General features: G+C 46.3%; 1 protein-coding gene across 2 annotated transcripts in view; it reads right to left on the bottom strand.

Annotated features, from left to right (window-relative positions):
* The window catches only part of lama5 (laminin, alpha 5), a 277,790-nt gene that overhangs the window by 40,340 nt on the left and 225,196 nt on the right, over positions 1–12,254 (bottom strand). For both annotated transcript variants that reach the window (XR_013548716.1, XM_078418700.1), the window contains exons 52-59: positions 11,511–11,678; positions 7,807–8,003; positions 7,364–7,480; positions 6,069–6,223; positions 5,667–5,808; positions 3,459–3,561; positions 3,236–3,352; positions 1,172–1,357 (exon numbers count right to left, since the gene is read on the bottom strand). Coding sequence is in view for 1 of the 2 variants with exons in the window: in XM_078418700.1 (XP_078274826.1) it covers positions 1,172–1,357; positions 3,236–3,352; positions 3,459–3,561; positions 5,667–5,808; positions 6,069–6,223; positions 7,364–7,480; positions 7,807–8,003; positions 11,511–11,678 (1,185 nt within the window). In the remaining variant the exon portion in view is untranslated. The remainder of the gene's footprint in view (positions 1–1,171; positions 1,358–3,235; positions 3,353–3,458; positions 3,562–5,666; positions 5,809–6,068; positions 6,224–7,363; positions 7,481–7,806; positions 8,004–11,510; positions 11,679–12,254) is intronic.

The following is a 12,254-nucleotide window of genomic DNA, read 5'->3' as shown; positions in this document are numbered from 1 at the left end:
CAAAATCCCAGCGAGGAAATGTCAAAGACTTGAGGGTGGAGCTTTATGGTGAGAGCGGCAATGTTTAAAGGCGATGGGTTTCACACGTTTTTATACACACACACACACACAGACACAGAGACACACATACACACACACACACACACACACACACAGACAAATAGACACACACACACACAGACACACACACAGACACACACACAGAGACACACACACACACACACACACACACACACACACACACAGTGGGTGGGTGCCTAGAATGCGCTGCCGGGGGTGGTGGTGGAGGGTGATACATTAATGGCATTTAGGAGACTTTTACTTTGAGACATGGATATACAGGGAATGGAGTGGAATGGATCATGAGCAGGCAGTGAGATTACTTTATATATATTCCTTTATTCGTCCCACACCGGGGAAATTTATCTTGGCATCATGTTCGGCACAATTGTGGTAGTTGGGTAAAAGACATTGTGGGCTGAGGGCCTGTGTTCCTGTGTTGTATTTTTCTATGTTCTAAATAAACCCTTTGACATTTACTTTTACCAAACTTTAGAAGGCTGATTTTCCTAATTTCTGCTCTTGGTGGATTCTCTTCACCAGGGAAGTGTAATCATTGTCCTCCGGTGCATGAATGCTGTGGAGAACTTGTTTTAAATCTGCCCTTTTTCTGCAGCTCTCCCACTACACCTGCTACTACTCTGCTTCCCTCATGGGCACTGCCCAATGTACTCGTGTAGAATACGATCTGCTTAGACAGCTTGCAAAACAAAATGTTTCATTGTATATTGGTATACACGGCAACAATAAACCAATCACCATACTTATGACATACAAATCAAGTGGAACTCATTGCCACAGAAGGCTGCTGAGGCCAAGTCAATGGATATTTTAAAGGCGGCGATTGACAGATTCTTGATTAGTACGGGTGTCAGGGGCTAAGGGGAGAAGGCAGGAGAATGGGGTTGAGAGGGAAAGATAGATCAGCCACGATTGGACGGCGGAGTAGACGTGATGTATCAAATGGCCTAATTCTGCTCCTGGAGCTTATGAACTAGTATTTAGTGAATGGAGTATGAGAATACGTCTTCGAAGATGCCCTTTCACAAGGTGCCCTGCCAATGAGCCCACTGGCATTCAGCCCATGCCCCCTTTCTACAGTTGCACATACCAGATTTATTTGCTTCTTGCAGAGTTTTGTTAAAGTCCTCACTGTCGGTTGGTAGTCCCCCGTATTTCTCCGTCCAATTGTCCAGGTTTCTTTTCATCATCTCCAGAGTGTTCTGCACATCCACAGCCGTCTTGTTTGCTGCAGCCGCCATCTTCTTTGCTGTCGCCAGATTATCAGCTGTATTGCCTGCAAGAGGAACAGGTCACGCTGCAACAACATGCACAGAATCTCCCAACCAAGAGCAAGATGCAATCAAAACCATATATTAGCCATGACCTGAATGCACTGAGCACTGTTTGATACATCTGTTAAACTGGTTGCTACTCAATGCCAACACTGATAAGAGTCATACAGCAGGGAAACAGGCCCTTCGGCCCAACTTGTTCATGCCTACTGAGATGGCCCATCTACACTAGTCCCACCTGCCGAATACCTAATGCTTCGGATCCCTAATGGCCTAATCCCTCTCAAGTCTTTCTATCTATGTCCCGATACAAATGCCTTTTATAGTTTCTGCCTCTCAACTATCTTCTCTGGCAGCTCGTTCCATACACCCACCACCCTGTGTAAGAAAAATTGCCCATCGGGTTCCTATTCAATCTTTCCCCTCTCACCTTGTGATCTGAAGGCTGGGATAGTTTAGTTTAGAGATACAGTGCGGAAACAGGCCCTTCAGCCCACTGAGTCCACGCCAACCAGTGATGCCCACACATTAACACCATCCTACACACACACGAAGGACAATTTACACATACACCAAGCTAATTAACTTACATACCTGTACGTCTTTGGAATGGGTGAGGAAACCGAAGATCTCGGAGAAAACCCACGCGGTCACGGGGAGAACGTACAAACTCTGTACAGACAGCACCCGTAGTCAGGATCAAACCTGCGTCTCTGGCTCTGCAAGTGCTGTAAGGCAGCAACTCTACCGCTGCACCACCGTGCTGCCCTTTAATTCCACTCTTTACAAACCGTGCAATCAACTTAAAATGTAATCACGGAGGGAGAAGGGAACTTGTGGTTGCCAGACTATCCAGCACTGGCATTCACAGAACCAAAGAATCAAAGCTTCAACGTGAAAGCCCAGCTCTTATACTCAATGTCTCGGCCTATCTTTCATCGGACTTTACTGGACTTCATCTTGCACTAAACATTATCTCCTTCATCATGTATCTGTACACTGTGCATGGCTCCATTGTAATCATGTATTGTCTTTCCGCTGACTGGTTAGGACGCAACACAGGCTTTTCACTGTACTTCAGTGCATGTGACAATAAACTAAACTTTTACTTTAGCTTTATGAAGGCGAGCATGTTGAATACGCCTTCTTCACTACCCTTTCCAACTGTGTCAGCATTTTCAGGGAGCCACAAACTTGCAGTCCAAGGTTCCTCTGTGCATCAGCATTCCTGAGGTCCATGCCAGATACTGTATGTATCCTGTTGTCATTTGATATCACAAAATGCATCACTTCGCACTTGTCTGGATTAAACTCTAGCTGCCACCACTCTGCCCAACTTTCCAACTGATCTATGTCCCTTGCACAACCTTCTTCACTAACATGAAGCTGTCTCCTAATGGCGGGTTGTTGACGTGAAACATTAGTACCATGACTCCGGTTCAACCTTTTCAGCATTTCCTTGTTATTTGGCAATAAGTGTGAACCTGCATTTCCAACTCCAGTGATTCCAACTGTGCAGTAAAGAGGGAGATGGGATTAACACAGTGGCGCAGGTGCTGCCTCACAGCTCCAGAGACCTGGGTTCGATTCTGAGCTCGGGTGCTGTCTGTCTGGAGTTTGCATGCTCTCCTTGTGAGAGTGTGGGTTTCCTCTGGGTGCTCCGGTTCCCAACCACATTCCAAGGACGTGCGGGTTTGTAGGTTAATTGAACTCTGTAAACTGCGCCTAGTGTGTAGTGGGATAACTAGTGTGAGCGGGTGATCAAAGGTTGGCATGGACTAAGTGGGCCGAAGGGCCAGTTTCCATGCGGTTTCTCTAATTAAGAGGAGCCTGCATCACATTTGCCTCTGACTAACGCTCACTCGAGGACAATGACAAACCTCTGTTGATGTCTTTAAGCAGATTTCCAGCAGAGTCCAGCTGATTCAGGAGTTGGTCCTTCTTGGCTTTTGCATCATTCAGTCGTTTCTTTGATTCTTTCAGCGCAGGCTTCAGTTCTAGCAGAAGATAACAAAGGTATTTGATTGCGCACTTAACCATTAACGTGTACGCATAGAGTACACCTGTGTACGCATAGAGCAGAGGATTAAGTCACCACCGTACCGTCATGTAATCTCCTCTGAGCATTTTCTGCCTCTTCCACAAGCAGGCTGGCCGACTTCTTCAACCGTGCAGCTTGACCGGACAGATCTTCATCTGTTACTTGCTAAAATGGCAGAAGACAAAAACACAACTAAATTAAAGCATCGACTCCTCGTCCCCACACATGCATGGCAGGAGAGGGAACAGTGTGGAGCATGCATTTGTGCAGTTTGAAAGCACCAAGAGATTTCCTGTTACGCTGCTGACTGAATATCGTAGCTCGAACAGCTGATCTGGCGCCACGGAAGATTATTGCAATAACAAATGCAACGTTTCAACATAATTGGTGCACTGTGGCGGCAGAGTTGCTACCTCATAACGCCCATGATCCTGGTTCGGTCCTGACTACAAGTGCTGTCTGTGTGGAGTTTGCATGTTCTCCCCGCCACCGCCTGGGTTTCCACACAGGGGCTCTGGTTTCCTACCGCATCCTAAAGATGCGTGGGCTTTAGGTTAATTGGCCTCTGTAAATTGCTCCTAGTGTGTCGGATGGGAAAATGGGATAATGGTCCCTGTGAACTTGGTGGGCCAAAGGGCTTGTTTTCACTCTGTTTCACTAAACTAAACTAAACAATGACTTTCAACCGTTTGTCCATGTTGGGGTGAAATGAAGATGTTGAGACAAGTGGTGACTTAATCCCATTTTAAGAGTAAATATTCTGTCCTTAATCTTACAATTCCATTATAAATTCCCACGGATAGATCAATATTGAAAAATGTTTTTGCATACTGACCATTGAACCCAGTTGGTACTGATGGGAAGAGTGTAATTAAAGCTTAATAACAGCACACATTGATTGCCAGTGAGAAGATGGCTGCTTTATGCACACAGCTACTCCCAGGGCTGGAGCGTTGCAAGGGTCATCTACATCATAGACAATTCTTAACACTTCCTCGGCTGTTTTGCTATCTCTTTCAAGATCAACAGTCAGCCAACTGCAAACAACATTTTTATATCTTCTCTCAATTCACGGTTCATCATCTGCAAAGATTCAAGATCTACGTGGCATGTGTGACCACATAGGTTGCAATCAGGATCCATGCACTTAAGAGGAACTGCAGATGCTGGTTTAAACTGAAGATAGACACAAAAAGCTGGAGTAACTCAGCGGGCCCCTTCTGGGTCTTGACCCGAAACGTCTCCCCTTCCTTCTCTCCAGAGATGCTGCCTGTCTCACTGAGTTACTCCGGCTTTTATGTCTTATCTCCATACACTCAGTACTGACTTGCCTATTGTAAGCACAGAAGGTGGGCGTTCCAAGCATGTTCCGCCCAGCCCTCAGATCCTAACCCATAGTTCTCATGGCAGCATCAATAGATAGTATCTCCTTCACATTTATTTCCCTCAGGAATTCTATTGGATCAGTTATGTCTTTAAGAACACGGACATAAGAGGCTGATTAATGCCCAACCTCTCCTGGAAGATGAGAACCCAGTGTATTTTTACTGTTGACTCTCTTGCCAGAAAGAGGAAAGTTCATACCATTAGTTCGAGCTGCAATGTAAGTAGGGTGTAAAAGGAATGGAAGTAAATGGGAGATTGGGATTGCTTTGAAAGCCAACATACACTAAATGGGCCAAATGGCCTTCTGTCATATCAATTAAAAATATATATTAAAGATGCAGTCCACAACCAAACTAAAAGTAGAATAACTGCAGGCCAGACAGCATCTCATTTTTTGATAGGCATGGTGTAAACCAGCACCTGTCCCTTCCTATACATTGAAACCCTCTAGGTTTAGGTTTCAGGTGTAAAGGGAAGGATTTAAAGGGGACTCAAGTGCACGTTTTTCATTCAGAAGGTGGTGGGTATATGGAAGGAGCTGCCAAAGGAAGTGGTAGAGGCAGGTACAATTGCTTCTTTTAAAGACATTTGGATGGGTTCATGGATAGATAAGGCTATGTCTTTAAGAACACGGACATAAGAGGCTGATTAATGCCCAACCTCTCCTGGAAGATGAGAACCCAGTGTATTTTTACTGTCGGCTCTCTTGCCAGAAAGAGGAAAGTTTATACCATTAGTTCGAACTGCAATGTAAGTAGGGTGTAAAAGGAATGGGTAAATGGGAGATTGGGATGAGATTGGATGAGGGTCAAATGCAGGCAAATTAGACGAGTTAGGCCAAAGGGATGGTTTCCATGTTGTATAACTCTCTGACTCTATTTTACCTCCAGGGCCTTCTTCGCTGCATTACTGGCCTCCTTTGCTGCGATCTTGGCTCTCTCCACGGCCTCAATGATGCCAGCATACGCATTGGAGGCATTCACCGCTCGCTGAATGAATCCATCTTGGTTTGTGTCTTCAATTGCCCTGTCAACAACAAGATGGAGACTTAGGGGGAAACGAACAGCATTGGCCCCAACTGTTTGGGAAGCCACGGTGCACAGAATCGTCCAAAACGAAAAGGAGGAATGATTTCTAGAGATTTAAAGACAGTGCCGACTTTAAACCCCGGTGACAAATTGAGATCCGGCCTTCGTAGGCGGACCCGAAGATGAGGCAGAGTGGGACGTCTTAAAACCACAGAGCAGCCTCAGCTAAAGTCACAAGCCAACCACCAAACGATTTACCTGGACAGGTTCTTAGCCAGTTCATCCAGGAACCGGGCGTGTTCCTCGGCCCTCTCGATGATTGGGATTTTGCTGCTCGCTGGGGAGAATTTCTTCACTTTTGCAATGAGGGGTATCTTGGCTCCATCCAACTCTGCTGCCAACCTCTCATAGCCCTAGGCACCAACGGACAGATTTACAGGATGTTACTTCAATTCATGGCTGATTATAATGTTCGCTCTGTCGTGCTGATATAGTTTTGAGAACCAAGCGGGAGACTCGAACACACAACACATGAAAAGCAAATGCAATGAGAGGTGGTGGCCTTCAGAGGGGGTGGGAAGGTGGGGGTGGAAAATCTGTCTTTGTCTGACAGCTTTGCAAAATATGTTCCAAGAATACTACGGATTTAACACCCTACATCATGATCTTCCTTCAATTAGGCACTCACAGACTCTTTAATGCCTGTTTAGCCGGCCGGCAATCATCAGTACACTTGTTCTATCCTCCACACCAGGGCCAATTTACAGAAGCCAATTAACCTACAAACCTGAGATAGGCACAAAATGCCAGAGTAAATCAGCGGGACAGACAGCGTTTCTGGATAGAAGGAATGGGTGACGTTTTGGGTCGAAGAAGGGTCTCAACACGAAACGTCACCCATTCCTTCTATCCAGAGATGCTGCCTGTCCCGCTGAGTTCCTCCAGCATTTTGTGCCTATCTTCGATGTAAACCAACATCTACAGTTCCTTCCTACAACCTACAAACCTGCACGTCCTTGGAATGTGGGAGGAAACCAGAGCACCCAGAGAAAACCCACGTGGTCACGTCGAGAACGTACAAACTCCGTACAGACAGCACCTGTAGTCAGGATCAAACCCGGGCCTCTGGCCCTGTGAGGCAGCAACTCTAGCACTGTGCCACTGTGACGCTCTGATGCAGTAAAGTTTGAAAATTATTAGGAAGATTAGCAGCTTGCAATCCATTTAAACTAAGTATTTACATACTGGGGAGGCATGGTGGGGGAAATGGTCAACAATGGGAACTTAAGGATGTTAATGTGGCAATAAATAGATTGGTCATGGTGTTCAGGTTCCACAGCATAGTTAAAATAAGTGTTGAGGGTTATAAACTAAGCTGAGGGCAATAACGCTGCTCAGGAAATAGTGTATTTAGTTGTGCCCATTTGTTAGATATTTGAGAGACATCGCCAAGCAGAAAAATAGAACACCAATGATGCTCATCCAAGCTTTTGTTTGCAAGTCTTTGACTGCGCAGGCTGATAAACCCGCAGCTGTGTGGCTGGATCACCCACCTCTTTGGCATCCTCCAACATGCGGAGAAGATCAGCGGCCTGGTGCAGGGCTTCCCTCGCCATCCTCAGCACTTCCACAACTTTCTTGTGTCTCTTCTTCAAATCTTCCACATTTCGCTGCAAGTACAATGAAACGCAACATGGATTCCAGCCGCTTTCTACAGAATCAATAGCGATCAAGGAACAAAATCGCCTCTCCCCCCCCCCCCCCCCCCCTCCTCCTCCTACCCACCCAGGTGGAAGGGAAGATGGCTGAAACCATGTCCTCAGACGCTGCCTGCCCAGAGAATTCTCCAAATTCCCTGCAAGGACGGCTGCTGATCGGAAGGCACGGAAAGAGACTGGCACCTCCTAATAAACAGCTAAACAAGGTAAAATGTGATAGTTGCTGGGATAAACTAACTCAGCAATGAATCTTGCTCAAAGTGCAGCTAAATTCTCACCTTGCTCTCTGCTATCAAAAGCTCATTGATTTTGTTCTTTTCATTCACTTGCCCAGTTTTATTCACCGCTTCGTTCAGGGCATCCCTCAGGTCCATCATCTGAGAGTTACGTTTCTGTAACATATCGTTGATGTTCTCAACCAAATCCTTTAGGTCTTGTAAAGGTTTTTCCAGCTGCTCTTTGACCCGTTCAAGTACTAGAGGAGCAAGCAGATGGAGGTGAAGCAACAAACCCGGCCCAAAACATCCATGGAGAACTACAATGTAATCTCTTGCAAAGCCAATTTCCCCTCTGCATTATTCCTGGAGCAGGTGACCTGAAGTACAGATTGGAAGGCACAAAATCCTGTTGATGGCTTGGAGGTGTTTTAGATTATATTTCTTATTCACATATCCCCAAGTGGTTGTCTACACTGAGACAATATACATTAAAAAAAATAACACAAAGTGCTGGAGTAAGTCAACAGATCTGGCTCTGTAAGATAGACACAGAATACTGGAGTAACTCAGCGGGTCAGGCAGCATCCCTGGAGAAAAAGAACTGATGACATTTCGGGTCGGAACCCTTCAGATTGAAGGAGGTTACCGATCCGAAACACCACCTATTCATTTTGTCCAGAGATGCTGCCTGACCCGCTGAGTTCCTCCAGCATTTTCTGTCTATCTTCAGTTAAAAACCAGCATCTGCAATTCCTTTCGACTCATAATATCTCTGTAAGACATTGATAGGTGATAGACAATAGACAATAGGTGCAGGAGTAGGCCATTCGGCCCTTCGAACCAGCACCGCCATTCAATGTGATCATGGCTGATCATTCTCAATCAGTACCCTGTTCCTGCTTTCTCCCCATACCCCCTGACTCCGATATCCTTAAGAGCTCTATCTAGCTCTCTCTTGAATGCATTCAGAGAGTTGGCCTCCACTGCCCTCTGAGGCAGAGAATTCCACAGATTCACAACTCTCTGACTGAAAAAGTTTTTCCTCATCTCTGTTCTAAATGGCCTACCCCTTATTCTTAAACTGTGGCCCCTGGTTCTGGACTCCCCCAACATTGGGAACATGTTTCCTGCCTCTAACGTGTCCAACCCCTTAATAATCCCCTTAATAACCCCTTATTGATGGGACTTTTCTTCGAGCCGATTGTAGCATGGGGGAGAAAGCTGGAAAAGAGGTGGGGATGTGGCAAAGCCTGATGGAGATGTGGAGGGTTTTCAATAGGCAGACGTGTGAACAAAGGCTCGAGGTGGAAAGGAGACAAAAGGGTGTACGAGGAAAGAAGGGGGGGGAAATGTGAAGCCAGAGGAAAGGATATAGTTGGAATGGGACGGGGGGAAGGGGAAAGGGAGAGGCGGGATGGTGGGAGAAATGGATGCATTGGAAATCAAAAACTAAAACCAAAAAATTAAATTGGAGAATTCGCTTTTCTTACCATTGGGTTGCAAGTTACCCGAGTAGAATATGAGGTGCTTTTCCTCCAGTTTACATGTGGCCTCACTATTGCAATGGATAGAAAGTTAAATATGGAGATAGGAAGCAGTTAAAATGGTTAGCACCAGGGAGATCCAGCAGGCCCTGGTGAACCCAGGTATTTAGAAAATGAATCAGAGATAAGATGGTGGGTTTTTCTGGTGTTTGAATCATTATATTTTGTGCCACAATTCACATCCATTTCTCACGGGTGTGTCGCAAAATGATAGTGATGGAAGGTGAAGGGAAACATTGGTGGCTGTCAAAGGTCTGTGAGCGTTCTGGACAGCAGCCTACATCTTTACAATGCTGCACAAAATAGCAAAGTACTCGCTGAGTTTAAATAATGTAGAGAAAATGAGTTTCAATAATATAAATAATATGTTCATTTTCTCTTTTTATTGGCACTTTCTTCTATCAAGTTGAGTTGAGATGAGTTTATTGTCATATGCACGAGTTTGGTGAGGTACAGGTACAATGAAAAACTTGTTTGCAACAGAATCATGGGCCCATAGACTATGGACAAAAACATTCATTATATCTAAACCCTACAAGATAGTGAAAAGACAAAGACCATTCAAAGGCATTAGCACAAAAATACACAATTTGAAAACAAGCCCTGGGGTGGTACAAGAGGTGTTCTATTGCCAAGGTAGGATTAGGGTTGTGCAGGTTGGTTCACAAATCTGATGGTTGTAGGAAAGTAGCAGGCTACCATACATACTGCCTGACGATAGCAGCGAGAAGATGGCCCAGATAGTGGTGATCCTTGAGACATCACCTTATTATGTGGTTGTTTTCAACGTCGAGGACTGAGTCCACCATTCTCTTCGACATTTGCGTCCCTGTGCGTCGGGAGTTGTTGTACCAGGCCATGATGTAACTATCATGATGTTAACACCCAGGCTCTCTCCATCGTTCAACTTCCAGCGGGGGGTCAAGGAAAGAGCGTTCAAGTCACGGCCCTGTTTCCACCAATCTTTCCACCACCACACACAAGAAGCACAAGAGCTCAAAACGCAATTGTATGCAGATGCCGAGAAGTGCGTTCAGCTCTAGCTGAACAATTTCTAATCTTGCGATGTGGACTCGATAAGAAGAACTTCCAGTGAACATGTTTTTCTCTCTACTGCCCCCATTAACCCATCCACTCAATGACCTCCAGAACTTATCTCCAGCCTCCATCCTAGCACAGATATTCCCTTTGTCCTATCCATTGCTGCCCTGCCTTGTTTACACCTTAAAACTACAGGCCGTCTCCACATTATGATCAGGTTCCCATTTTACCAAGATCCGAAGTTGACTTTGTTGGCAAGTCAGAAAATCCACCCAAATCGCACAATATTGTAACCATGCACCCACAGTATTGTAATGAAAGGCATCAGAATCACACAAGACTGTTAAGGGAGAACAAATACTAAAAGTGGTGAGAGTATTCTGTTGTGTTTTATGATTGTTGGCAGACTAATTTCCCTCCTGGGATAATTAACGTTCTATCGTATCGTAAACCAGTCTGCCAATCACAGGAACTAATCTACGTAGATGCACTAAACTTTACAAATTAATAATAATATTGGAACTTGTTTGAGTTTCCATACGTTGGGCGTTTGGAACCCAGGGATGCCTATAACTTGTTTTCTCGCCTTACCAGCTCTCAAGGACTTTGACCTAATACAGAAACATGATTTCTCCTTCCATAGACGTTGCCTACTTGCTTACTTCCAACTTGTTCCGTTTTTTGTTTCAGGATTCCAGGATTTGCAGATTTGATTTTCATTTCCAATCCCAGTCTGACATTAGACAAATTGATCTGCAGTTCCTTGTTTTCCCTCTCCCTCCTTTCTGAAACAATGTGGGTTGTTTGCTGTCTTTAGACTTTAGAGATACAGCGCGGAAACAGGCCTTTCGGCCCATCGAGTCCGCACCGGCCAGCGATCACCCCATACGCTCTACTACCCTACACACTGTGGACAATTTAACAGAAGACAATTAACCTACAAACCCGCACATCTTTGGAGTGTGTGAGGAAACCGGAGCATCCAGAGAAAACTCACGCGGTCACAGGGAGAACGTGCAAACTCCGTACAGACAGCACCCAAGGTCAGGATCGAACCCTGGCACTGTAAGGCAGCAACACTACCACGGCCACCACTGCCCCTCAATCTCTGGAAATTGTCCTCATTCACCCGTCCACTTCACTGAGCACACGCTCCAGTCCCACGTGTTTGCCACTCACAGTTCATCGCTTCAGCGTTCTCTTGATCGGCCACATTGTGCTGACTTCCGAAATTGCGGTTCCTCATTTCCTTCAGTAACATCTCCACCTCCGCTAGCTTCTCCACAAATTCTTTAGTGGATGGCATGCTGGTGTTCAGCCGTGTTTTGTTCATCTGGTCAATCAGATCTGAGGAACAAGGTTTCACAGTGAGGGAGTGGGGGGAGGAGGGGGTGGGATGTGCGGGCAGGGAGAGTGGGGGTGGGGAGGGAGGAGGGAAGATTGGGGTGGGGGGAGGGTGGGGTGCGGGCAGGGAGAGTGGGTGTAGGGGAGGGGGGAATAGGGGTGGGGAGGGAGAAATGGGGGTGGAGGCAGGGCTGGGGGGAGTGGGGATAGGGGAGGGGCAATTGGGGGAAGGGAAAGTGGGGGTGGGGGCAGGGGAGGGGCAAGTGGGGGTGGGTAGGGGGGATGGAGTGGGTCAGTGGGGGGAGGAGGGGGGATAAGGGGGATTGAGTAGGGGGGTTGAGGGTGCCACAATACAGGAGAGGCTTTGGGTCCAGGGCTCACTCAATCACACCCTCTCCCCCCCTCTACGAGGAATGGGCCCAACGGGTCCATTTGGTCTAATCAAACACATTGAAAGATACAACATGGAAACAGGCCCTTCAGCCCACTGAGTCCAAGCCGACCATTGGTCACCCGTACACAAGTTCTGTTATCCCACTTCCGCGTCCACTCCCTACACATTAGGGACAATTTTACAGA

This window comes from Rhinoraja longicauda, chromosome 22, assembly GCF_053455715.1.
Source record: "Rhinoraja longicauda isolate Sanriku21f chromosome 22, sRhiLon1.1, whole genome shotgun sequence".
Lineage (NCBI taxonomy): Eukaryota > Metazoa > Chordata > Chondrichthyes > Rajiformes > Arhynchobatidae > Rhinoraja > Rhinoraja longicauda.
Note: the sequence above shows the minus strand (reverse complement) of the source record. Positions and strands in the feature narration are given on the sequence as shown.